At 40.7% G+C, this 24,471-nt stretch overlaps 2 protein-coding genes across 3 annotated transcripts; both read left to right on the plus strand.

The window, feature by feature from the left end:
• Positions 1-474: 474 nt before the first annotated feature.
• trappc5 (trafficking protein particle complex subunit 5) lies at positions 475-4,501 on the plus strand. Of its 2 annotated transcripts, none has more exons than XM_054758865.1 (3): positions 475-588; positions 1,086-1,358; positions 1,476-4,501. In XM_054758865.1, exons 1-3 carry the CDS (start codon positions 517-519, stop codon positions 1,770-1,772), a joined length of 642 nt encoding a protein of 213 aa, XP_054614840.1. In that variant the 5' UTR covers positions 475-516; the 3' UTR covers positions 1,773-4,501. The 2 variants fall into 2 exon arrangements, with proteins under 2 accessions (XP_054614840.1, XP_054614842.1); XM_054758867.1 differs by having other exon boundaries at positions 533-593.
• Positions 3,212-22,913, plus strand: LOC129170819 (mucolipin-1-like). The gene is made up of 14 exons (XM_054758864.1): positions 3,212-3,360; positions 6,365-6,594; positions 7,624-7,785; positions 7,948-8,104; positions 13,893-13,965; positions 14,066-14,162; positions 14,334-14,433; positions 14,533-14,639; positions 17,139-17,288; positions 17,376-17,477; positions 17,592-17,714; positions 19,256-19,462; positions 19,582-19,745; positions 20,469-22,913. The coding sequence occupies exons 1-13, from the start codon at positions 3,324-3,326 to the stop codon at positions 19,714-19,716; spliced, it is 1,680 nt and encodes a 559-aa protein (XP_054614839.1). The 5' UTR covers positions 3,212-3,323; the 3' UTR covers positions 19,717-19,745; positions 20,469-22,913.
• Positions 22,914-24,471: the final 1,558 nt, after the last annotated feature.

The following is a 24,471-nucleotide window of genomic DNA, read 5'->3' on the forward strand; positions in this document are numbered from 1 at the left end:
TCGCTGGGGGCGACAATTTGGGGCGTGTTGCGTGCCACATCCGGGTACTGGCGACTCCCGTAGTCAAAATGCTCAGTGGAAGTACGGAAGTGCGCGAATTGGAACACAGCCCCTGTTCAAACTGTGCAAATGAAGTGGTTTGGTCCAATAAGCCGTTATAATTAAAAAGATGTGATTATATTACTAACGACTATGTAAAAAAAACAGGCTTATCAAGTTTTCTAACTTGTCTTCCCCGTTTAATGTGTTAATTGCTGGAACGTAGTGCTTTGACGAACAGGTATTAAATTGTCCTTTGGCGACCTCTAATGGCTATCAATTAAAACGATTACTTTAAATACCTCAGCTGAATATCTGCTGTTGGCCAGGTAATTATAGTTTTCTGGTATTTAACTCTATTTTTCCATCAATTTGGGTCAGAGATATGTTTTTTTAATGCAATTTAATGCAATGTATTGTGCGAAGATACTTGATTTGTATTTGTTTTGAAGGTGCTACCTCATTCCTATACAGTAGATGGCGGTATCGCGCTATCAAAACGCAACAAGGCGACAACGAAGAAGTGTAACAGCAGCTTGTATAACTCCAGTACGGTTGGTTTATTTTGTAAAAATATTTCTTACGCATATAGACATGTTGTATTTAATCATCAGGAGCATAAATTGACTTTTAAAACAACCACGAATCCACTCCTGAAAGAGTTATTATGCAATTTTCTCGATAGAAGACGACAGCTAGCAACATAGATAACAGCTAGCCGGTAGCATTTAGCCTAATGTTATAGCAATACAAAAATGGCAGAAAACCGAGTATACATGACGGACCGAGAAAGTTAAGCATTGTGCTACCAATTATAGTCAACCGTGTAATCTGTTTTCAAACAATTTGTTATGACGGCAATGTGTAACACTAGCAATCGTCAAACGTTGGATAGCCTGTATGGTACATATATTAATATTGTTTGCCCAATTGTGTAATATTTATATATACTTTATTAATCCTGCTATCTGCTCCCAGCATACCAAAGCAAAGTAAATTATACTTGATAAAATTCAAATACACTGTCACTTTTCTATGTTTCTCAGATAATGGACACACGGTTCACTCGAGGGAAATCCAACATCTTGGAGCGCCCCTTGACGAGACCCAAGACGGAAGTCAGTGTGAGTGCATTTGCATTGCTGTTCTCAGAGATGGTCCAGTACTGCCAGAGCCGAGTGTACTCGGTTTCTGAGCTGCAGACGCGCCTGGCCGACATGGGCCAAAGTGTGGGAGCCGGCATGCTGGATGTGCTGGTGTTGCGGGAGAAGAACGGCAAAAGGGAGACAAAAGTGCTCAACATGCTGCTCTTCATCAAGGTTCGTACCGTCAATGCTTCCAAGCATTTTTTGACTTTCCACAGTGAGTGGTTGGAGAAGTAAAATTGTTTGTTGTGGCTGCAAAATGTATGGAAGTGATACTTTTTTCCTTTTTAGGTGAATGTATGGAAGTCTTTGTTTGGGAAAGAGGCTGACAAACTGGAGCAGGCCAATGATGACGACAAGACGTACTACATCATAGAAAAGGAGCCGCTCATCAATGCTTACATCTCTGTGCCGAAAGAGAACAGCAGCTTAAACTGCGCTGCCTTTACCGCAGGCATTGTGGAGGCCATCCTCACCCACAGCGGCTTCCCTGCCAAGGTCACTGCCCACTGGCACAAAGGCACCACACTCATGATCAAGTTTAATGAGTCCGTCATAGTCAGAGACAAGGCTTTGGATGGCAGATAAGGACGACGAGAGATACCAGGGAGTTGGGTTTTTGTTTTGTTTATCAATGCAGGTCAAATACCAAAAACAATTCCGACTTTATGTTGGGGTGAGATTTGTTCATGAGGTTTACTTTGTTTTGATAAAAGACTGTGATATTCTGGCTGATGCGGCATCCTCAGTTGGAAAAGATCTACAGTGGATCCCCGCGCATTTGCGTGTCAGCAAACATCCACCCTTAGTCGATAATAATTTCTAAATATGTGATATTACAGGTAAAATGTCCAGCGTGTGCCACTGTTGGGGGGGAAAAAAAAAAGCCCGCAATTTTTCCGTTTGCGTCTTCATGCTTCACTGATGTTTTTTTCATGAAGGGTTGAGATGTCCTACTGTGTTCGATGGTCCTTGAAAGCACCATAATTGTGAGACCAGTATGTGACTGATTCCATCTGTTCACTGATCATCTTACATTATCATTCATTAGTGGTGAGTACCAATACATTTTATACTTGAAATGGTGTGGTTAAACTGTGTGCGGCGTATTGAAGAGCGACGTGGGAGGGTTCTGAAGCTGTATCTAATCTAATAATAATTACAGTCTGAGGAACACGTCAATGTCAAGCTGGCAGGAGGGTTTGGAGGGGGAGGAGCGAGCCGTGTGTCAAAAATAGACATTTTGTGTTTTTTTGTTTTTTTTGACATTCTCCGGTGGTCCTGTATCGTAACCATCGTGAAAAGCGGGGAACTACTGTGTTTAGTTCGGTTTTGCAAATTTTTTGCAGATCATGTCCTGTTCCTGAATTTGCACAAGAAAATATATGATCATTCCTGTCAACAGGTTGTTTTTGTTTCAAAATCTTACAGCTGTGGTAGCTTGTTCTCAGCCATCACTCCATTGCATTCATCGTTTAGTTCAGTGTGCATATTGGTAATCATTGATTTCATGATCATTAGCCACACTGTTTAGAGGCACGTCTTATTTTGAAAGATGTCAGTTATGATTCACTCAATTTTTGCACATGAAAGTAGAATTGATTCTCAAAAGGGTCTCAAGACTCCTAACGTATGGTAATCAGCCTGATAATTATACACTGACGAGGTGTAGGTTCTGTTGGCCTAGTTCTTGTCAAATACTTCTAGTTATAAATTTATAAATTACACAATGAGCAATTTACATACCAACATAAATAACACTACAACATTTAAGAAAAGCTAAACTAAAATAGTAAAAAAAGAAATACAGCAATAATAGTAATAATTCCATTCTTTTAAATAATGGCTAAAACTTAAAGGCTTACTTATTCTGTGCTGGGTGATTCAACGTTTCCGTGATGTCATTGGTCGGTGCGGTTGACAGCAGTCACATGATGGCGCCACGTGACATCCCGGAAGCTGCCATGGGTTTTGTTCTGTATGATGTATTGTTCGTTCACCGCGACGCCGAGTCGCGCATTGTGTATGCGGACGAGACTCGACAAATATGAACATGCTAAAACATGCTCACCGTCCCGCGGTGGTTATTGAGGTAATTCCCTGCCTTTTGTCGCCATTGTGAGCGTCCGAAACATCACTATGGCATCTTCGAGGTGCGTTCAGGACCTTGCCACAGGTTTGTCAAAACAACCTCCTCTTCCCTGTTGTCTTTCAGTGATGGACTTTTGTGCTTTTTCTCCTAATTTCTCTATTTTTAAAAAATGACTATGTATACAGTAAAAAAAAAAAAAAAAAAACGTTTTTACTGAACGAATAATACACAGGTGAAGCCATTCATTCTATTGTGTTTTTGTTTTTATGTGAGGCCCCGTATTTCTTTTGTAAAAATATTATTCAAGCCGAATACATGTATTGTTTTACGTGTACAACAATATGTAAAACAGTTTCACAATTTGTAGTAGCTGCTGCACAGTTCAGAAAAAAATACGATGTTCTTGCTTAGAAATGAGATTGCGATTCTCTGGAACACGCACAAACGACGTTTATGTGTTTGTAAAGCACACTTTTAAAAAGTATCATAATTTTCAAACTCCTTATTGTCTTTTTCAGCTTTAAAGAAATGAATAAAATGACGAAACAATCCATAAAGTCAAAAACATTGCACGCTCGCGACTCACCCGTGCTACAGGGAGACTTTTTGTGGAAGCAGGTTATACAGACACAATGGCAAGCAGACGAGCATGTGTAGTTTAGTTTTGTTTGCTGGAAACGCTCAGGAAGCGTACAAAAAAGATTAAAAATTGCACTGACAGCTTTTAAAGCTGTCATGACAGGCCAGACGAACACGGGTACAAGAAAAGTAAGCCTAACTCAAACCAAAACAGAAATTATAGTAGGAAGCCCCTCAATAAGCTCAATGTGATTGCTCATAGATGCTGTCTCAAAGATGAATTCCGCAATATAGTGCTATATTATACAATATCATAACTTTGGAGCATCAAAATGACATCTTTGCTGGTTATCACAATCGGAAATAAGTGATTAATACATGGCAGCATATCATGGATGGCAGTGTAGCTTGTTTTTTTCTTTTTTCATTAGTTTGTTCCTATTTTTGATTCCTGCATTTGTGTCCTGCTTCCACCATTGTATGCCACAAAAAAAGTGACACTACGAAGAGAGACCTGTGTTTTCACATCTTTTCACAATCATGAAGCAACCCGTGAGCCTTCGTCCAGTAGCAAAAGAACTTGTGTTCTTTAATTACGTCTTGACTTGCATAATAAATGTTTTTTTATTGCAAGATGAAACTCTAAGACTTGTGGGGCCTCACTTGTGTAGTATAAATGAGTCAATCACAAGTGTGTCAATGAGTGAGATAGTGGGGTTCTTGCAAGATGGAGCCAAAGTCAAATGGAATGCAACCTATTATTACCTTTTATTGATTTTATCACATCTTTTCCCTGCTCGGACAGATTAGATTATTTTAAGTTTAAAAGTCCATTTTAGCTGATGGTGTCGACAGAGAACTCTCTTGGTCAGTGGTGGCTTTACCATTAGGCAAACACAGGCAATTGCTTAAGGCCCAGCGCTTTCCAGGGGCCCCCAAACATCACATAAAAAACGATTATTGATTTTTTGTTTTTGATTTAAAGTGCCTTTTATTGTTTTAGTCTTAATTCACGTGCTCAAAACTACATCCAAATGCGTAATCTATCGTGATAATGGCAACATTTACCCCTCCCTTCTCGTGCAATGGTTTATTCCATGTTACTGCACGTGTGCAAATAGATTCCGGAAGACAGGAGTTAAACAAACTAGTCCGCGCGTAGTTTCCCCAGTGGAGCGCCGACGAGGAGAAGGCGAGGGGAAAGCAAACAGGTTTTTTTTTTATCAAAACTACCGAAAATGTCAACCGTTTCCACAGTCACAACGCAGTAGTCACGCGAGGGCAGCAGCATAGTTACTGTGAGCCTCACCCGAGGATGCGGTAGTTTTAGAGATGAAGTTGAGCGTGACGCTTTGCATCAAGATGTGAGTATATTGAGACTTGCTCTAGCTCAGGAAAGAGGACAATTTTCGTATATTTACACTTGTTAGCAGATGATAAACAATACTTAAAATCATTTTGGAGGGAGGGGGAGGGGTATATAAACATGGCTACGTAACTAGCAACTTAAAACTTTCAAAAGCAGGAAACAAGTGGCCTAAATTGCATACTCACATTTATTAAAAAAAAAAATTAAAAGAAGGACGTGGAGGGCCCCAATGACTAGGTTTAGGTTTGCCTTGGGCCCCCAAATGACTCAATACGCCCCTGCTCTTGACATACTTAAGTCATTAATATGGAACTACTGGACAGAGCAACTTCCTTTTATCAATGCAGAAAGACAAACAGTGAAGAACCAGACAGAAAAAGTAGCACTGGAAGAATAAAGCACTTGCTAAGCAATCAATCAGATTGTTCCATATAATGTTTATTAGCCCTAGGCACATTCCAAGAATAAAAAGAATTAATGAGATATATTATTAGATATTACATTAAAGTTGATGTTTTCTTCAGATACCGTAACATACAGTATGTGGACCTATATTGGACTGGTTTTACCATCTTTAATTTATCAAAGAGTCCCCCGCACTCTTCAATTTTTCTGGATGCGCCCCCCCCCCCTCTGTGGAAAAACTCAGACTCTGTATTTGCGTGTGGACATGTAAAACTGAGCTCGTCATCAGAAATCAGCTGATGTTTTTAAACCTCATTCAAACGGAACATGAAGTTATTGACTTATGGGTAGAGGTAGTCGCATGTGAGTGCGCCTTTATAACTCGCACAGGCGCATTAAAAGCAAACATGCATCATGTTTCCTGGGCTCCATGTAAGTGCGCTGATTATAAAGATGATGTACACCTCACTGTGCACCCAGTATCTCATTATATTGATGAACCGATGCGTTATAATGCGCGGCCAAGTCGGCTGTGGCATGTGCGTATGAGGTGTGTTAAGAAGCAGAGATACGGTTCTACTACTACTGTAACTTGACATTTGCAATCAAAACTGAGCATAATTATCATTTTAAAGCTAGTGATGCTCAGGTATTAGGTCTGATTAGATCGCACAAGTTTAAGGTATGCTGGTCTTAACAGTAAGAATGTCATGGTCATCTCGTCTTCCGTCGCAGAGAAAGACAGACTCCTCTCCTCCATGGCCGGTTATGGGTCCCAGGACCTTCTTGGGGCTGAACTTGTGGTCCCTGACCTTCATCAGCAACAAGAAGAAGAAGAGGAAGAGTCCCTGCGGAGGAAGCTCAAGTATTTCTTTATGAGCCCCTGCGACAAGTACCACGCCAAGGGACGCAAGCCATTCAAGCTGGGCCTGCAGCTGCTCAAAATCATCATTGTTACCGTGCAGGTAAGATAGCTTTGACAGGTCCTCCAAGGGGCATTTAAAAATTACAGACTCAAAATCTTTCCTTCATATTCATATTCCTTCACGACTTTAAAATCGTGACCTTCCGATGAATCTATAATAACAATACACACTGTAAATAAATACAAATACAATTTTATCTTACAAACACTAAACTAATCACATCAACTTAACACTCAAAAGTTATACCCCAGAAATATATAAACATGTACCAATACGAGTTTTAAATGGAAAAAAAAAAAAACGTTTTAACATTTTTTCCCATAATGCATTTCATTGGAAGAGCATAGAAAGCAAAGGAAATGGTGGATGGCACTGCAATGCTACCCCTGTCCACCAGGGGGAGCCAGAGGACCTGGAACCCAAAGCCCAGAGGGAGGCCGACGTCATTGTAACAGCCCAATGAATGCGTTGCTCAAACGCAATGCCTAATGGGAAAACTTTAAAATGTTTTTTTTTTTTCATTTTAAACTAGTATTGGTACGTGTTAGTATATTTCTGAGGTACACATTTGGAGTGTTAAGTTGCCATGTGATGAATTTAGTGTTAGTGACTGTTATTTTGTTATACTGTTCTGTTAGTAGTTAGTAGTTCAGAAGTAAAGGAGACGTCACGAGATTAGGATTTAGCCATAAATTAGCCGCACTGCTGTATAAGACTGGCTTTAAAGTTTAATTGAAAAATAGCGGCTTATACACCTGAGTTTACAGTATATGCATTTTGAATTGTTTTCTGCACGTAAAACTGCAATTATAAACTATTAAAACGTGTTTTATGTTAATGTTTTTGGCTTTCTAGAACGGATTAATTGCATTTAATTGCAATTTGCATTATTTCTTATGGGAAAATTTGGTTAGATCGTTCGGATCTTCTGGAACAAATTAATGACGTTAACCCAGATTCCCCTGTACAAAAATTACAGGTTTTTTTTGTTTTTTTTGCTGCTCTTTATATTTTGCTTCCAATTCAGTATTCCTGTTCATCATTTAGTATGTTCTCCTTGCTTTTTAGCTGGTGCTGTTTGGGCTGAGCAACCAGATGGTTGTGACGTTTAAAGAGGAAAACACAGCGGCGTTCAAACATCTCTTTCTGAAGGGTTACCAAGACGACACCCCTCAAGCTGTCCACACGCAACAAGAACTGTACAGCCACATCAACTTTGCCATTGAGCAGGTAGGAAAAAAGAGAATTAGTCATCGCACTGCTTTGTTGTCACCATCCAAATGCACATGATCTCACGATGCAGTTTTGATACAATTGAGGCTAATTGCAAACTGTTTATGAGGGTTCAAACATAGAAACATGTTTTAATGTCCATCACTTTTGTCCGATCAGTACCTAGCACTCCCCCAGATCTCGCTGGGACAGTACGCCTACGTACAAGGGGTCGGCATAAATGGAAGTACGCTGTCACTGTGCCAGAGGTACTACAGGAGCGCCACCATCATGCCTGCCAATGACACCTTCGACATCGATCCGCATATTGTCACTGGTAGGATGACCTTTTACACTTTCCACATATTCAGATGGAAATAGACTTCCAACAGCGCATTAACAATATTTGCTGACTTATTAAACAAATGCAAATGTTCAAATATTTGCTGTTTTAATATTGGTAGCAATCCAATTGAAGGGATGATGTGTGTTTCTCTCCTTTTGTACATTTTTTAAAATCACTTTAAAGTGGGGAAAAACACCATTTGCCTTTTTCATTCATGTGAGTCATTGTGATAAACAGTACCATGCACCACTTCTCACGCACCTTCATTTGAATATAATGGGTCCGCCCTATATTTACTTCTGCTGTGTACTTTGGATCATTTAGGTCAGCGGTACTCAGTTTATCCACATAATGAACAATCCAAAAATGTGCTAAAACTAAAACCAATCCATGTATATATGCATAGAAGTTATATTAAAAAAAACAGCTTGCATGTCAGCTTTGTGGTGTGATGAAGTGTATTGTGTTATGAGTACAGTAGACGCCCCTACAACGTAAATAATCCGTTCCAAGAACCTTTATGTTACAGGGATTTTTTGTTATACGAAGCGTAAAATACATGTAAATAGCCTAATCTGTTCCAAGATCTTCCCAAACTCACCCCTTTGGCACTTCAAAATATTCAAAGTCCACCAAATAGGGTGGGAAAATATAAGAAAACAGCATAAACATAGTAGAGTGGCATTCCAATATAAAATAAGGTAAATAAGGTTTAATGGTCGATGGGGAACAGCCGTATAGTCTAGCAACATCACTTAATTTCATACCACCTTCATGCTTCTGGATCATTTCCTGCTTTGTTTCGATCGACAACTTTTCCCTTTTTTTCTTCTCACTTACACTTGGTTTAGGGGCCATGACTCCGGTAATTTTAACACAAAGAAAAGTAAACCAATTATAAAGAGATTTCAATTCGTTCAAACTAGTTTAAGGGCGACTACGATGAGGAACAGAGCAGCATGTCTCTCATAAACACACCGACGCGCTGGATTAGTCAGCCAATGAGATGAGAGCGTAGGCGGTGCCCCGTTAATCAGCCAATGAGAGCATGAAGTGTCAGAATTTGTGGATAACTTCCTGCTTCCTTTCGATCGACAACTTTTCCCTTTTTTCTTATCCCTTACACTTGATTTAGGGCCCATGACTACGGTAATTTTAACACAAAGAAAAGTAATGAAATGAAGAAGAGATTTCAATGTGTGCAAACCAGTTAAAACACATATGTCAAACTCGTGCCCTGGAGGTGTTGATCATTAAAATCACCTGCTTTAGTGGCTGGCTGGAAAGAAAACCTGCAGTGTCTCGGCCCTCCATGGCACGAGTTTGACACCCCTGAGTTAAAGGGAGACTACGATGAGGAAGGGAGCTCACATACAAACGTGGACGTGCTGGATAAATCAGCCAATGAGATAAGAGCGTAGGCGGTGCCCCGATAATCAGCCAATGAGATGAGAGCGCAGGCGGTGCCCCGATAATCCGCTAATGAGAGCGTGAAGCCAGAAGGCGTCACCAAGTGTACCCTGTTAGTCTCTCTGTCACTTGCACGGACTTGACGCTTTACGTTATATGGAATTCCTTACGTAATACGATGTGAAAAATTTACATGAATTCTTTACGTTCAGTTGAATTTACGTAAAAGGAGGTTTACGTTATGCGAGGTACTACTGTATTAATATTTGAACCTTTTCTTGTACATTATGCATTTTTGCTTTTATTGTTGTTTGTTTAATTGCATTTTTAGAATTGACCTAGCTTCTGTCTTTAAAACACATAAAAAAAAAAGCTTTCTTTCTTGACTACAGTGGATCACCGCGCATTCGCAATGCAGTACTCATTTGTGGATTTTTGGTCCAAAACATATTTTAAAATTTTGCTCTGAAAATAGGTCGCTATTTTATTTTATTTTTTATTTTTTTCTACAATCTACATGTGCTTTGTAGACTTGGAACTTGTAGACTTGGCATTCGACCATGTCCCTCGCAGTGTCCCATAGGGGGTTCTCCGGGAGTATGGGATTGGTGGCGCGCTACTACCCGCCATTCGGTCCTTGTACAACCGGAGCAGGAGCCCGGTTCGCATTGCCAGCCTGTTTGCAGTGAACGTTGGCTTTCGCCAAGGCTGCCCTTTGTCACCGATTCTGTTCATAATTTTCATGGACAGAATTTCTAGGTGCAGCCAAGGCGTCGAGGGAGTCCAGTTCAGGGGCCTTATGATCTCATCTCTGCTATTTGCAGGTGATGTGGTCCTGATGGCCTCATCAGGCTGTGACCTTCATAGTTTACTGGGGCGGTTTGCATCTGAGTGTGAAGCTTCTGGGATGAGACTCGGCACCTCCAAATTTGAGGCCATGGTTCTCAGTCGGAAAAGGGTGGATTGCACCCTCTGGGTTGGGAATGAGGTCCTGCCTCGGGTGGAGGAGTTCAAGTATCTCTGGGTCTTGTTCACGAGTGAGGGAAAGTTGGAGCGTGAGGTCGACAGGCGGATCGGCGCACCGTCTGCAGTAATGCGGTCGCTGTACCGGACCGTCATGGTGAAGAGAGAGCTGATCCGGAAGGCAAAGCTCTCAATTTACCTGTCGATCTATGTTGCCACCCTCACCTATGGTCATGAGCTTTGGGTCGTGACCGAAAGAGCAAGATCGCAGATACAAGCGGCTGAAATGAGTTTCCTCTTGTAGGGTGGCTGGACTCACCCTAAGAGATGGGATGAGGAGCTCATTCATCCAGGAGGGGCTCAGAATAGAGGCGCTGCTTCTTCACATCGAGAGAAGCCTTTAGTGGTGGCTCAGACATCTAGTCCAGATGCCTCCCTGGTGAGGTGTTCCGGGCTTGCCCAGCCGGGAGAAGGCCCTAGGGCAGACCTAGGACATGCTGGAGGGATTATCTCACAGCTGGCCTGGGAACGCCTTGGTGTCCTCCTGGTAATATTTAAATTTGTTTGATGATCTGATACATTTAAGTGTGACAAACACGGCAAAAAAATACACCAGGTAAGGAGCAAACACTTTTTCACACCACTGTATACTAAGGAAAAGGCTTCTTGAGACGTCATCTGTACTTCTGTGTAGAAGGTGTCGGACGTTTCGCTCCTCATCCGAAGAGCTTCGTCAGCAAACTAATAAGTGCTGGTAGCTTAGGCCTTAAATACAGTAAGAGTGGGCGGAATTGGTGTGCCAACACCCTCCTCCTATTGGTTCGTTACACTAAGCCTGGGCGGAGCAGTGGTATAATCCTATCCTGTTATTCACACCTACGATAAAAGGGAAGTGTCGCTCCCTGAATTGGGTATGAACGACTCTGATACTGGCTTGTTAGCATCTATTGTTCTGGCTCGGCCCTGCCTTCACCTCATTTGCAAGACTAAGAGCTGTGGGTTTTGGTCTCAGTAACCTGCTGAACACAGGGTCCAAATTGAACCTCAAACCACCATTCCGATTCAATGATGGGTTCTGTTGTTTGACAAAAATAGCTTCCTTTACTCCTCTTTCAAACCATCTGTTTTCTTTGGCCAAAATCTTTACCTCGCTGTCCTGAAAAGAGTGATTGGTAGCTTTCAGGTGTAGATGTACTGCTGATTGAGGACCACTAGCATTGTCCCTGCGATGTTGATAAAGCCTTTTTTGGAGCATTTGCTTAGTTTCCCCAATGTAGTGCTCTTTGCATTCCTCATCTTTACAGTGGATGGAATAGACCACATTGCTCTGTTTCTGGTTTGGAGCCTTGTCTTTAGGATGCACTAATTTTTGTCTCAGGGTATTTACTGGTTTGAAATAGGTAGGAATTTTGTGTTGCCATAAGATCCTCTGGAGTTTTTCGGAGACCCCCGCTACATAAGGGACTACCACTCCTCTCCTTTTTGCTTCTGTGGGCTTTTGGGTTTCTTTCCCTACTCTCTTCTTTTGACATTTGTTAAAAGCCCACCGTGGGTACCCACAGGTTGAGAGCGCTCTCTGGACATGTTGTGTCTCCTTTTTCTTTCCCTCAGCACTAGTTGGTATTTGTTCCGCTCTATGTTGGAGGGTCCTAATAACCCCTAGTTTATGTTGTAGTGGATGGTTTGATTCAAAAAGCAGGTATTGGTCAGTGTGTGTGGCCTTTCTAAAGACCTCTGTAAGTAGCTGTCTGTCCTTTCCTATAATTACCTTGCAGTCTAAGAAGGCTAGTTGGTTTTCTTTAGTGTCCTCGCGAGTAAATTTGATATTGGTGTCCACCGCATTGATGTGATCTGTGAAAGACTGAATTTCTTGTTTTTTGATTATGACAAAGGTGTCATCCACGTATCTAAACCAGTGCCTTGGTTTTGTCCCTGAGAAGGATGTGAGAGCCTGTTTCTCCATCTCTTCCATGTACAGATTCGCCACTATGGGTGAGACTGGTGAGCCCATAGCACAACCATGAATTTGTCTGTAGAATTTCCCTCTAAACTGAAAATATGTGGTGTTAAGGCAAATTTCCAGTAATTGGCAGATGTGGTCAGCACTAAGTTTTGACCTCCGATGCAGAGTTGAGTCCTCGAGCAGTCTCTTCCTCACCACCGAGACTGCTGCTGAGGTGGGGACAGATGTGAAAAGTGAAGTCACATCATAAGACACCAAAGTTTCCTCTGGCTCCAATCTGAGGTCTTTGATGCTCGCCACAAACCCTTTTGTGTTCTCTATATGATGATCAGTGTTGCCTACCAATGGGGATAAGACTGTTTTTACATATTTCGCTACATTGTACGTGGTAGAGTCAATGCTACAGACAATGGGTCTGAGGGGAAACCCTTCCTTGTGGATTTTTGGAAGGCCATAGATACATGGTGTAGCCTCCCCAGGGTATAACCTATGATACATCTGTCTGTCAATTAGTTCTTCCTTCTCTAACTTTTGGAGACAGTGTATGATTTCTTTCTTATACCTACTGGATGGGTCCCTTTTAAGTTGCTCATATGTGTTGGCATCACTAATTAGACTTGTTATTTTTTCTTCGTAGTCCAATGTGTTGAGAACCACTGTATATCTGCCCTTATCAGCTGGTAAGATGGTGATGCTCTCATCTTTCTGCAGAGCCGCTAATGCTTTCCTCTCACCTAACGTGATATTGGACGGTGGTGGTTTGGCACTACTGAGAAGGGCCGATATTCTCAGACGAAGGTCCCCTGCCTCTGTTCTAGAAAGGTTATTGTTCCTGATGGCCGATTCAGCTGCTGTGATATAGTCTACTGTGGGTATCGTTTTAGGAGTCACTGAGAAGCCCAGGCTTAGTGTAACGAACCAATAGGAGGAGGGTGTTGGCACACCAATTCCGCCCACTCTTACTGTATTTAAGGCCTAAGCTACCAGCACTTATTAGTTTGCTGACGAAGCTCTTCGGATGAGGAGCGAAACGTCCGACACCTTCTACACAGAAGTACAGATGACGTCTCAAGAAGCCGTTTCCTCGATGGACAACTCCTGTACGACTGAGAGCCTACACAGACACTGTATACTAAGATAGCTTAACAAAATACCAAAATCTTAGCATTATGTGGGTATAGGTAACAAAGCAAATTAGCGTAAAATCTAATAATATAAGTCAGTAATAGTGAATTATTTTAATTTGGATGAAAAAACAAGTACACTCCTGCACTACATTGTCCTTGGCCTCTTGTAGCCATTCATTTGAATTGCACTCAAAATGCTGATTTAGTATTCAAGCTTATGCTTTAAAGGAAGTGTGGTTTGTGCTTCACATGATATGGAAAATGATATGTGTGGTATTGACACTTCCACATGTTCTTTGGTTCCTCCTTCCTCCAGACTGCATCGGACTCAACCCGACGACTTACGGTTCCCCTCGTGACTACAGGAACTTCACTCTTAACTTTTACAAGTTAGAGGCCATGTATATGTTTATCACATTTTTCAGAGGTTATCAGAAGTTGAAAGGCATTTTGTCAACGGACTTGTGTCCTGCATTCAATCACGTCCAGGCTGATCAACGTGACTGTTGAATTCCATCTGAAGGCCATCAACGTTCAGACCATCATCAACAATGAGATCCCTGACTGCTACACCTTTGCTATCACGGTCAGCTGTGCTTCTTCTTGTGTGCTCTGTGTTCCCCACAGGTGGCGGTGGGTTGGGGAGCCACCACAAATAAATGAATGTATGGGGAAACACTGATGCTTGTAACAGCCTGAGCTCTCAACATCAGCCAAAAATGGTATTTTTGATGAGGTTCTGGTATATCTTACTTAGATCCTCATGGACAACAGAGCTCACAGCGGAAAAATTAAGGTCAGTTTAGAAAACGAGGCCTCCATAAAGGAATGTACAGACCCCAACGTGTCTGGACATGGTGAGTAACTGCAAGTAGTTTCATAGGAACTGTATGTATTCATCTTTTATTCTCTTCACGTATCCTTATGCGTCTCTCCTTTCGCTCGCTCTCTGCCAGCGGAGACCTATGCCCGGGAGTTCTTCGACGTGTTGGTCGCCTTCGTTTGTCTGCTTTCTCTTCTGCTGTGTGGACGCTCCATCCTCAGAGGTGTCCTCCTGCAACATGTAAGAAACAAAAGCAAGGAGCTCAGATGTCACATTAAATTACAACACTAATTTGACATACATGGCATTTTTGAAGATTTTATGGGCTTTTAATGTTCCGGAGTGTGCAAGCCGTGGCCTTTTCTGCCCTAAAATGCAATTGTTGTTATGGCCAATAGATGGCGATGCCAGTCAGTTCTGTGAATGAACTTTCTTCTTAAACACAAGCTTTAGCAACATTTTTTAAATAACCATTTGTGAATAACACTCTTTATCTGATTTGTATCGTTTTAAATTTTTAAATGAATCAGCCAGTTTAAATGCAGCATTAACTTTGCATGTGAGGCATGCCTGCGGCTCCTTTTTTAAATATTTTAATTTATTTATGTATTTAGTAAATGAAGTTAATTGATTTTTATTTTATATATATATATATATATATATATATATAATCTAATGTTTTTTCATTTAGAACATTTATATAGGTTCCTAATTGTGAAGCCTTAGCTTGACGCTCCCAATTCTTCCCTGTGCTCCTCTGCTAGCAGCAGCATGCAACACTCCAGAAAACTCCTTTTCGTTTGGTTCACTTAACTTGCAAAACAAACAACATTCTGTAGTGACAAAAATACGAAACGACAGTTTTGTAAAGACAAAAAAAGAGAGTGAGAGAGAGCATGAGAGGTCAAAAAACTGTTTGGCTCCGCTCCACTATTCCTAATGATTGCACTTCCCAGGTTACATCACCTTATAAATACTTCTGGGTGAAAGCAATTAAAGATGTACATACATTACATAGGAAAGTCACGACATTTCTTCAATATTAGAATGCTATATGAAATAGTACACCTTAAACTATCCACACACAAAGTACAATAAATTAACTTTTAACTTACTGTTAAATTTCACTTGTAAATAATGTAAATAGCCAATTTTTAGCTGAATAAACCTAAATCACCTTTTATCCTAATATCAATCAACTTAAAGAGTATTTAGGCTCCTACAATTTATTTATATATATATATATATATATATATATATATATATATTTTTGACAAATATAGTTGTTTTGTTTTTTATTTTACTATCAAAGGACAGTTGGACAGCCTTGATGTAAATGGACAAAGACAGGTAGACAGGAGAAAAACAGTGAGCTCTATTCTTCTTATTCTTCTTCTTATTTATAAATATATACTACCAATAAGAGTGGTTTATGTATTCTCCAAAAAATATTGACAATAATATTTTTGTGCGTCAATTTGTAGGACAATAAACATTTCAAAACGCATCTGCATTGTTTTGTGAATTGGTTGAATGAAATAGTTTTTGTTTTTTTCATTGTACCTTCCTTAAAATTAATGTTAAAATCTCTTCTCATCTCGTGAGTTGGGTGTCTTGATACACACACACACACACACACACACACACATATATATATTTACATACACTAATTTGCTTTGTCACTTATGGCTCTGTTTTATTCAGATAGTTTAGCATATGTTGACCTACCTGTACATTGGATTGGTTTTCGCATCTTTAATGTACAACATGTACCAAAGTGGCCCCCGCATCCTTTAATTTTTCCACATGCAGCACTTGGTGGAAAAGGTTTGCACGCCCCTGCTGTAATGCAGTTAACAGAGCTTATGAAGGAAGCCATTGTCAGGACGGGAAAATGAACCAGTCACACTGCATTCTTGGAGAATTTTACATTTCTAGCATTCATAAAATGAATAAATGACATGAGAAGATCATGTAAGACCACTCCAGTGGGTGGTTACCTTGGTGAAGAAAGAAAAAAAAAAAACAAACCCTGACAACATTGAAATAGGTCAAAGACACACAAAAGACAGGCCAGGTGTATAACACATACCGTAGTAAGATTTCACAACAGGGTCTGTGACTGTGGGAATCATTTTTTTTGCCTCAAAATTCTACACACAACACCCCATAATGACAACATATGTATTTTTTAAACGTTAGTAAATTTATATTAAAAAAAAAACACATCACATGTACGTAAGTATTCACAGCTTTGTTTGTACAAGCACTGTCAACTGTGGCACCTTTATATCGACAGGTGTTTTCTTTCCAAGTCATGTCCAAGCAACTGAATTCCCAACAGGTGGTCTCCAATTAAGAAACATCCCAAAGATGATAAATGGAAACGCTGTGAATACTTGTGTCATTTGTTATTTTTTTAAAATTTTGATAGATTTACAATATTTCTTTAAACCTTTTTTGTGTTGTCTTTATGAGTTGTTGAGATGTAGAATTTTAAGGAGCAATATGAATTTATTCAATTTTGGAATAAGGCTGTAACATAACAAAATGTGGAAAAATTAAAGCGCTGTGAATACTTTTTATATGCACTGTACAATAGAGAGTTTGTAAACATTGTTTGTTTTTTTTAAATCACAAGTTAACAAGCATTTCATCATTTTTAATTCCCAACGTAATTGCTGCTGTTGTATATTTTGTGAGATCTTGTGTCTGTTCTCGTATATTTTCTATATACAGGAATACGCACAGTTTTTTCAGAGCAGATTGGGCCGTGGTGTGAGCTGGGGCGACAGGTTGGAATTCATCAACGGCTGGTACATGCTGCTCATTGTAAGCGACATGTTTACCATCATTGGCAGCTTCATCAAGATTGGGATTGAGTCCAAGGTAATGTGACTGCTATTATTATTATTATTATTATTATTATTTGTAGTAAAATATATCACTTTAAGATTGATGTCTGTTTTGATGCAGAATTTATCATCGTATGATGTATGTGGAATCCTGCTGGGAACGTCCACTCTCTTGGTGTGGGTGGGAGTCATCCGTTATTTCAGCTTCTTTCAGAAATACAACGTAGGGCATAACAATACACACACAATGAGGAACTTTACTCTGGTCACTGTTCTGCTATTTGTCTGAAGGAAGTGTATCATTTTATCGTTTCCTCCCTCACTCTTTATGACCCAGATCTTGATTGTGACACTCAGAGCTGCATTTCCCAATGTCATCCGCTTCTGCTGCTGTGCGGCTGCCATATATTTGGGATACTGCTTCTGCGGATGGATTGTACTGGGGCCGTATCATACCAAGGTAGGGTACACGACGTGCTATGAGTCGTTCTGGCCAGACTAGCCTAATTTTCCAAAGATGCCCTTTATTATTCATTATTGTCTGATTCATGGCATGAATTCCACTACAAGTTTCTATTACATACCGTAATTTCCGGACTATCGTGCGCACCGGTTTGGAAGCCGCACCCACTAATTTTAAAGAGAAAAAATGAACATGTACTGTACATAGGCTGCACCTGTCTTTAAGTTGCAGGTGTCCATGTCGTAACGCTGTATATACACAAAAAGATGTTACACACAAAGATTTTTTTCAGTTTTTGATCAAATAAATCCTTTTTTTCCCCCCCAAAGAGTGCCGAACAGGGCGCTGTACTATGGCTAGTTAACCAGTGCAGAACAGTGAGTGTAATATGGCAAGTGTGGTTAGCATTTTGGCCACACAGTCTGGAGATCTAGAAGCTCAAATCTCCATTGGACGTCTCGTGTTCTCCGGGTACTCCGGTTTCCTCCCACATTCCAAAAACATGCATGTTAGGTTAATTGGCGCCTCTAAATTGTCCATAGGTATGAATGTGAGTGTGAATGGTTGTTTGTCTATATGTGCCCTGTGATTGGCTGGCGACCAGTCCAGGGTGTCAGCTGGGATAGGCTCCAGCATACCGCTGCGACCCTAATGAGGACAAGTGGAATGAATAAACAGTAGAGCGGCATGGCTCAGGCGGTAGAGTGGTCATCTCCTAACCTAAAGGTTGTGGGTTTGATCCTCCTCGGTCCTCCCGTGATCGTGTCGAAGTGTCCTTGGGCAAGATACTGAACCCCCAGTTTCTCCTGATGCTGCGTCATCAGTATGTAAATGTGCTAGCAGCGTCAAAGCTAGGAGGTGGAAATGCGGTATACTATTTACTAAGACCATAGACTACTAGAAAAGTTATTCATTGCCATCCTCCTCCTCCTGGGAACTAAAACTACTCAAGTCATCTTGACAAGCATCACAGCTCAACAGCCTCATAATTTCTTCATCACCAACTTTGTCAGTCTCTCTCTTTTGTTGTAGCTCTTCGCTGGCAAATTAGCCATTTCGAAACCCGGTCCAATTAGTCCAAGCGGAAGCTGTAGTAATTCTACACTTTATCAAACCTACTTAAGATGTGTCAAAGATTGCTGCATAAGACTTCAAAACGTGATATTAGCTTCCACTTCCCTAATATACGTCACTACTTCCTGAAGCTGCAAATGTAGTTTTTAAGCCATACATTACTGTAGATGCATCAATGTACGAGCCCAAAAAAGTAGCGGCTAAATAAAATTGCTGAAATATGTGCATTTGGGTTGGATTGGCTTATTCAAAGGCACAATATTACAATTATACACGTTAGAAAAAGTAAGTAGAGGAGACAACTGGAGATTTAAATGGAGTATTTTATTCAAAGAAAGTTGCGATAGTGCCCTACTGGGATTAAATATAATAAGAAGTTCTTGAGATTAGCAGGACAGGTCCCCTTTAACCAACGTGTGTGCATTTATGTGCTTCGTTCCTTCAACTTCTCTCCACATGTGCAGTTCCGGTCCCTGTCCAAGGTGTCAGAGTGCCTCTTTTCTCTGATCAACGGAGACGACATGTTTGTCACGTTCGCTGAGATGGAGCAGAGCGGCACGCTGGTTTGGATCTTCAGCCAGGTCTACCTTTACACCTTCATCTCCCTCTTCATCTACATGGTGCTGTCACTCTTCATCGCACTCATCACCGGAGCCTACGACACCATTATGGTACAGTCTCCTTTCGTTCTTGATATGTGACCAATCACTACAGCATGTGAACTAAATGGAAGAGAAACGCAACGCAGGACATTTGTAGAGAACTTGCAGTGTCTCGCTGTCTTCATCAGGCCCAAACGCAGGAGCAGGTACGCGTCACAGACCTTCACGCGTTTATCGCAGAGTGCACAGACACACCCAGCTCTGGGAAGTTCCGCAGTCCCGAGGGGTCTTCGTGCTCCTTCCTCTGCTGTTGTGAGTGGTGAGGGAGAGGGGCCGGTGGACGTCGGATTGGGTATGTAACATGAATATCACCAGACTGTGATGTAAGTCCGAAATTATACATAAATTAAGTCCTAAGTCACCCACGCTGTACACAGAACACATGAAGGACATCAGGGATTCTCAATTGGCGGGTCGCGACCCACGTATGTTTCCAGTGGGTCAGGGGTCTTAATCTTGCAATCTTATTCTGAATGGGATTTTTATGCAACCGGGTGTTGTCTTTTAATGCTCCTATAGGTGGCGACAATGCTATTTGAAACCATAGAAAAAGATATATTGTACTGTATGTTGGTTAGTAGTCTGCTGATGTTAAATGTTAGTCCTGTCTCTTGTTGAGCCTTAGAAAATGTTTCACTGTAAGTATTTTATGCTTATTATATATCGGCTGTTTAAGTGAAATGTGCATCTTGTCTATTTGTCATATTTGGAGATGTTCTAAGTTGCTAATGCTAATCCGTAGCTTATCCAGCATAGCATCGAGCAAGCACATTTGTTTGTGCATCTTGTTTATGTTGAATGTCCGAGAGAAATGATTTAGTGTCTTATGTAAAATTCAAATGCCACTGTCTTTCCATTAAATATATATATATTGAGACATTTCAGTTTAAAAAAAATGTCCACAATTTTGATGGTGGGGCCCGCAGCCAAGCCAATTGAGAACCACTGCATTAAATGAAACCATTTTTCCAGCACTTTTCCACCTGACTGCAGTGCACTCCCCTTTTTGTTGTAGAGTCCCAGCAGGGAGGATGAAGGGAGGACGGCGATGCCTGTGCAGAGAACCGGCTGACCTTGAACCACTCTGTCCTCTGCCTCTCTGTATTTGAATTTTGCATTCCTAACCATGCTGTTACGGTAGCGTATTCTGCACAAGCCAAATGACCTTTTTGGCTTTCGTTGTACTGAATGAATCATGAACTGGTGTGAAATTTGTTAAGTCTGGACATGTAATGCCAGTAATTACATTTCTTGCTGTACAGGTAGATGCCAGTCACAGCAACAGGTATACTCCAGTCACAATAACGTACTTGAACTCACCATAATGTAAAGAATTTTATTAGCATTTAAGTGTACTGTAGGTCTCAAGGATTTTTTTTTTTTTGTGCCTCTTGATGACGTCAGTGTTTTCTATATGTTCCTTGCAAAGTAGAATAGACGCCACAATAGCTACCGCTAACTGGTATATACAGTATATGTATGCATGCATTACCTTCTGCTACATTTACAGTCAAGGCTGTTCCTCCATTCGCTGTTCGACGCTTCCTCCCTTTGTTCTTGTCCTCCCTCAGCTGAAAGGATTTGACGGCTGGACGCGGAAGGACGAGCCCTGCAGCCAACCAGTTAGTCATCAATATGTATGAACTGTAAAGATGCCGCACACCGATGCACTGAGCGATGAAGCATTTCTTGCTATTTGCTTTTAAAGTGCTGCTAGGGCTGTGAAATTTCCGGTAGGAATTTTTTTTTTTTTTTTTATCTTTAATTTTTGCCAAAGTCGACCATTTTCTCTTAAATATGTAGAGTAGGTCGATTAATGTCATATTCTACGTGTCAAGAGTGGGACAATGTCAGTAGACTGACATTGAGGCCCTTTTGAGAAAGGGTAATTGCTCGTTTATTTTATCTGATGTACAGCAAATGCACAAATCAAACCATTTTAAAGGGGACAATTGGTCAGAAGGGGACTTAATGAAATGCTAATGTCATTCCAGTTTGCTGTGTGAAGGGCACTTTTCAGTGGATAAAATTAGTCTCCACTTAAAAGGTAAAAGGGAATTTAATTATGACTACTTCTCTGGCTTGTGTGTATAATTCTTTTAGAATCGCGTCTCTCCTGAGCTTTTAATATTTATGTTCACCCGTTTGCACTTTCAGGAGACTTCTTTACAGCCTCACTTGATTGAAACACCTCACATTAGTGCTAAATAGCACACTGGGGTGCATGGTTGTTCAGTAAGTAATGCATGGGTTCCGACACGTCTGGGTACTTGAACTTAATGCTGACTGTGTTAACGCCTCTTTTAGTTTGTCAGCCTTTGTACATGTTTTTACTTATGATACTGAAATATTCTTGAATATACTCCTATAAAGATGCTGCCTCGTACACGGTGGCAAAATAAACTTGGAAGACACAAAAAAGGTGTTGAGAAAAAACAAGGCCGGTGTCAAGGTCTTGTGTGTGAGTGTGGACATGTGCACGTAGGGGTGGACTCACTTTTGTTGCCAGCAGTTAGGACATTAACTCATTCAATCTAAGCCATTTTTCAAAGGACAACCTCTTCAGTACAATTTTTGGCTGATTTTTCAAGGCACACAGAATATTGTGGTCTATGGCTACATAAACATGGAACCTACCAAAAGAAAGATTGCACTCATCTTTCATCGGAAGAAAAACTTTGTTTAGCCGTTTTTTTGGTCTTTAGTAAACAGCTTTGGAACATAGGTAAGTTTCAGGAAAATATCAGTTCCCGACTAAAAAAGTGAGAAAAACAGCTTTTTGTGACGATAGATTTCAAGCATAACTTTCACTTTGACAAATATTTTTTTGCTTTTGTGACGGCTCAAATATGTAAACTATACGTAACGTAATTAACACAAAAAAAGGTTGTTTTACATCAAATAAAAGTTTATTTACAAATGTAACACCATGAACTATTTACATTTTTCACATTTGGAACTAAACTGTGTGTGCGTGTGCATGTGTTAAAATTTTCCCGACAATGCCTGACCTGCACGCTACACTCCATGTTCTTCCACTTCCTCCTTGCTGTCGAGTGTGTTTTTTACATTCAAATGATCCCTGCCGAGCTCTTATCAAATGCACTTCTGCCACCTTGTGGCCGTTTTTATGGCTAATGACTGCTCTAAAAGTGACATCTATTAGTGTGCAGTTGTGGCATCACCTCTTTTTGCTTCTCACGCAAAAAAAAACTTGAAAGACGTTTGGGTTTATAAAAATGTATACATCTTTGATATTGAATGAGTTAATGCCTGTGTGTTGAGTTAATTTGAGGAGGACAGTAAATGTACAGTTATACAAGCTGTACACTGACTACTTTACATTGTGTGAAAGTGCTGCTGCTTTAGTGTTGTCCCATGAAAAGATATAAAATATTTGAAGAAATGTGAGGGGTGGACTTCTTTTGTGAGCTATTCTATGTGCCCTGCGACTGTCCGGTGACCAGATCATACCTGTAAACCCTCCCGTTTTCCACGGGAAGCTCCCACATTTTGCCTTTCTTTCCTGGAACCCTCTTGTTTGAATAATTTTTCTCATATTTGAACCTATCGTGGAAAAAAAATATCCTCTTTGACACTGCCAGAGCAGCACACCTTCCAGTCCGTTAGGCAACATCAGCGTAACAGTGTAGCTGATCATTTTTCTTGTTTGTATATTTCTCAGGTATACCTTTTTTGGAGTGTTAAATTGCCGTGTCAAAGGAGTTTAGTGTTCTTTGTAGGATGTCAACGTGAGTCAGACTTGTTATACTGTTATGTATATACTGACGACGTCCAATTTCCAATGAGTTGACAAGCTAGTTGTGCGTGTCAAAGAGCGGCCTGGTCGTCACGGGCTTGTATATGCCATTATACGACGTGAACACGTGCGGGTTATACACCGTTGCGGCTTATATATGTAGAAATCTGTTTTTCCTCTAAATTTAGTGGGTGCGGCTTATACACTGGAATTTATGGTATATTTGCACTGTATATGCCAGTTTAACAACTTGGGCTTTTTTTTTTCAATAATTTTAAAATATCTATTTTTAATAGAATAAAATAAAATATAATAAACATTAAAACTTTTTTTTTTTTGAGGAGGGCTGCAAGGTGACCTTGTGGTTCTAGCATGTTGGCCACACAGGAGATCAGGAAGATCTGACTTCGAAGCTCCGTTGGGCATTTCTGTGTGGATTTTGCACATTCTACCCGTGCGTGCGTAGGTTTTCTCCAGGTATTCTCCATCATATTCCAAAAACATGCATGCTTGGTTAATTGGTGACTCTAAATTGTACATAGGTATGAATGTGAGAGTGAATGGTTGTTTGTCTATATGTGCCCTGTGATTGACTGGCGACCAGTCCAGGGTCTACCCTGCCTGTCGCCCAAAGTAAGCTGGGATAGGCTCCAGCATACCCGCGACCCTAGTGAGGATAAGTGGCTGAATGGATGGGACTTTTTGTGCACAGTCCCAGACCGAAGACCAGCCACTTTTAAGGACTTCCACAGGGTCTTTGGGATGGTCTCGTGTGTGACAACAGCAGAGAGAGAATGGGTCTGTCTGGAGCCTCTAGCCAGCCAGTTATTACAAATTAAATTTAAAAGCAGTAAGGAAGTGCTGTGAAACTAATGGGAGGAGACATTAAGAGGAGGGTCCTGCCCTTGTTAAAAAAAACAAACAAAAAACAATGCATTTTTCTGATTCCATTAGGTTTAGATTCAGTTATCATCAAATGAGCACATTACCAAAGATGCAAATCACTAAAGGGTGAAAATGAAAGAGTGTGCGCGTGCGCTGCAGGCAGTGTGTGCATACTCAATCCTCTTAGTGCAGAGGAGTGGTATGGCTGTCCAATATCCTTAGCACATGCATGCATTATTCAGTCAAGGATGCTACCAGGGAATAGATGATGCACTTAGAAGTCAGACTGACAGGAACTGGCCAACCTGCTCTGGACATCATCAATGTCACTGAATCATTAAAGGAAACCTCCAGCTGGTCAAGCTGTTTTTGT

Source organism: Dunckerocampus dactyliophorus, chromosome 18 (genome assembly GCF_027744805.1).
Source record: "Dunckerocampus dactyliophorus isolate RoL2022-P2 chromosome 18, RoL_Ddac_1.1, whole genome shotgun sequence".
In the NCBI taxonomy this organism is placed as follows: Eukaryota; Metazoa; Chordata; class Actinopteri; order Syngnathiformes; family Syngnathidae; genus Dunckerocampus; species Dunckerocampus dactyliophorus.

Bases quoted from the DNA above. Each gene is read 5' to 3' on its own strand.
- trappc5 (XM_054758865.1), top strand. From the start codon at position 517: ATGGCGGTATCGCGCTATCAAAACGCAACAAGGCGACAACGAAGAAGT. The intron at 589-1,085 runs GTACGGTTGGTT...TATGTTTCTCAG, and splicing joins CAGCAGCTTGTATAACTCCA to ATAATGGACACACGGTTCAC. The intron at 1,359-1,475 runs GTTCGTACCGTC...TTTCCTTTTTAG, and splicing joins ACATGCTGCTCTTCATCAAG to GTGAATGTATGGAAGTCTTT.
- LOC129170819 (XM_054758864.1), top strand. From the start codon at position 3,324: ATGGCATCTTCGAGGTGCGTTCAGGACCTTGCCACAG. The intron at 13,966-14,065 runs GTTAGAGGCCAT...AATCACGTCCAG, and splicing joins TTCACTCTTAACTTTTACAA to GCTGATCAACGTGACTGTTG. The intron at 14,640-17,138 runs GTAAGAAACAAA...TTCTATATACAG, and splicing joins GAGGTGTCCTCCTGCAACAT to GAATACGCACAGTTTTTTCA.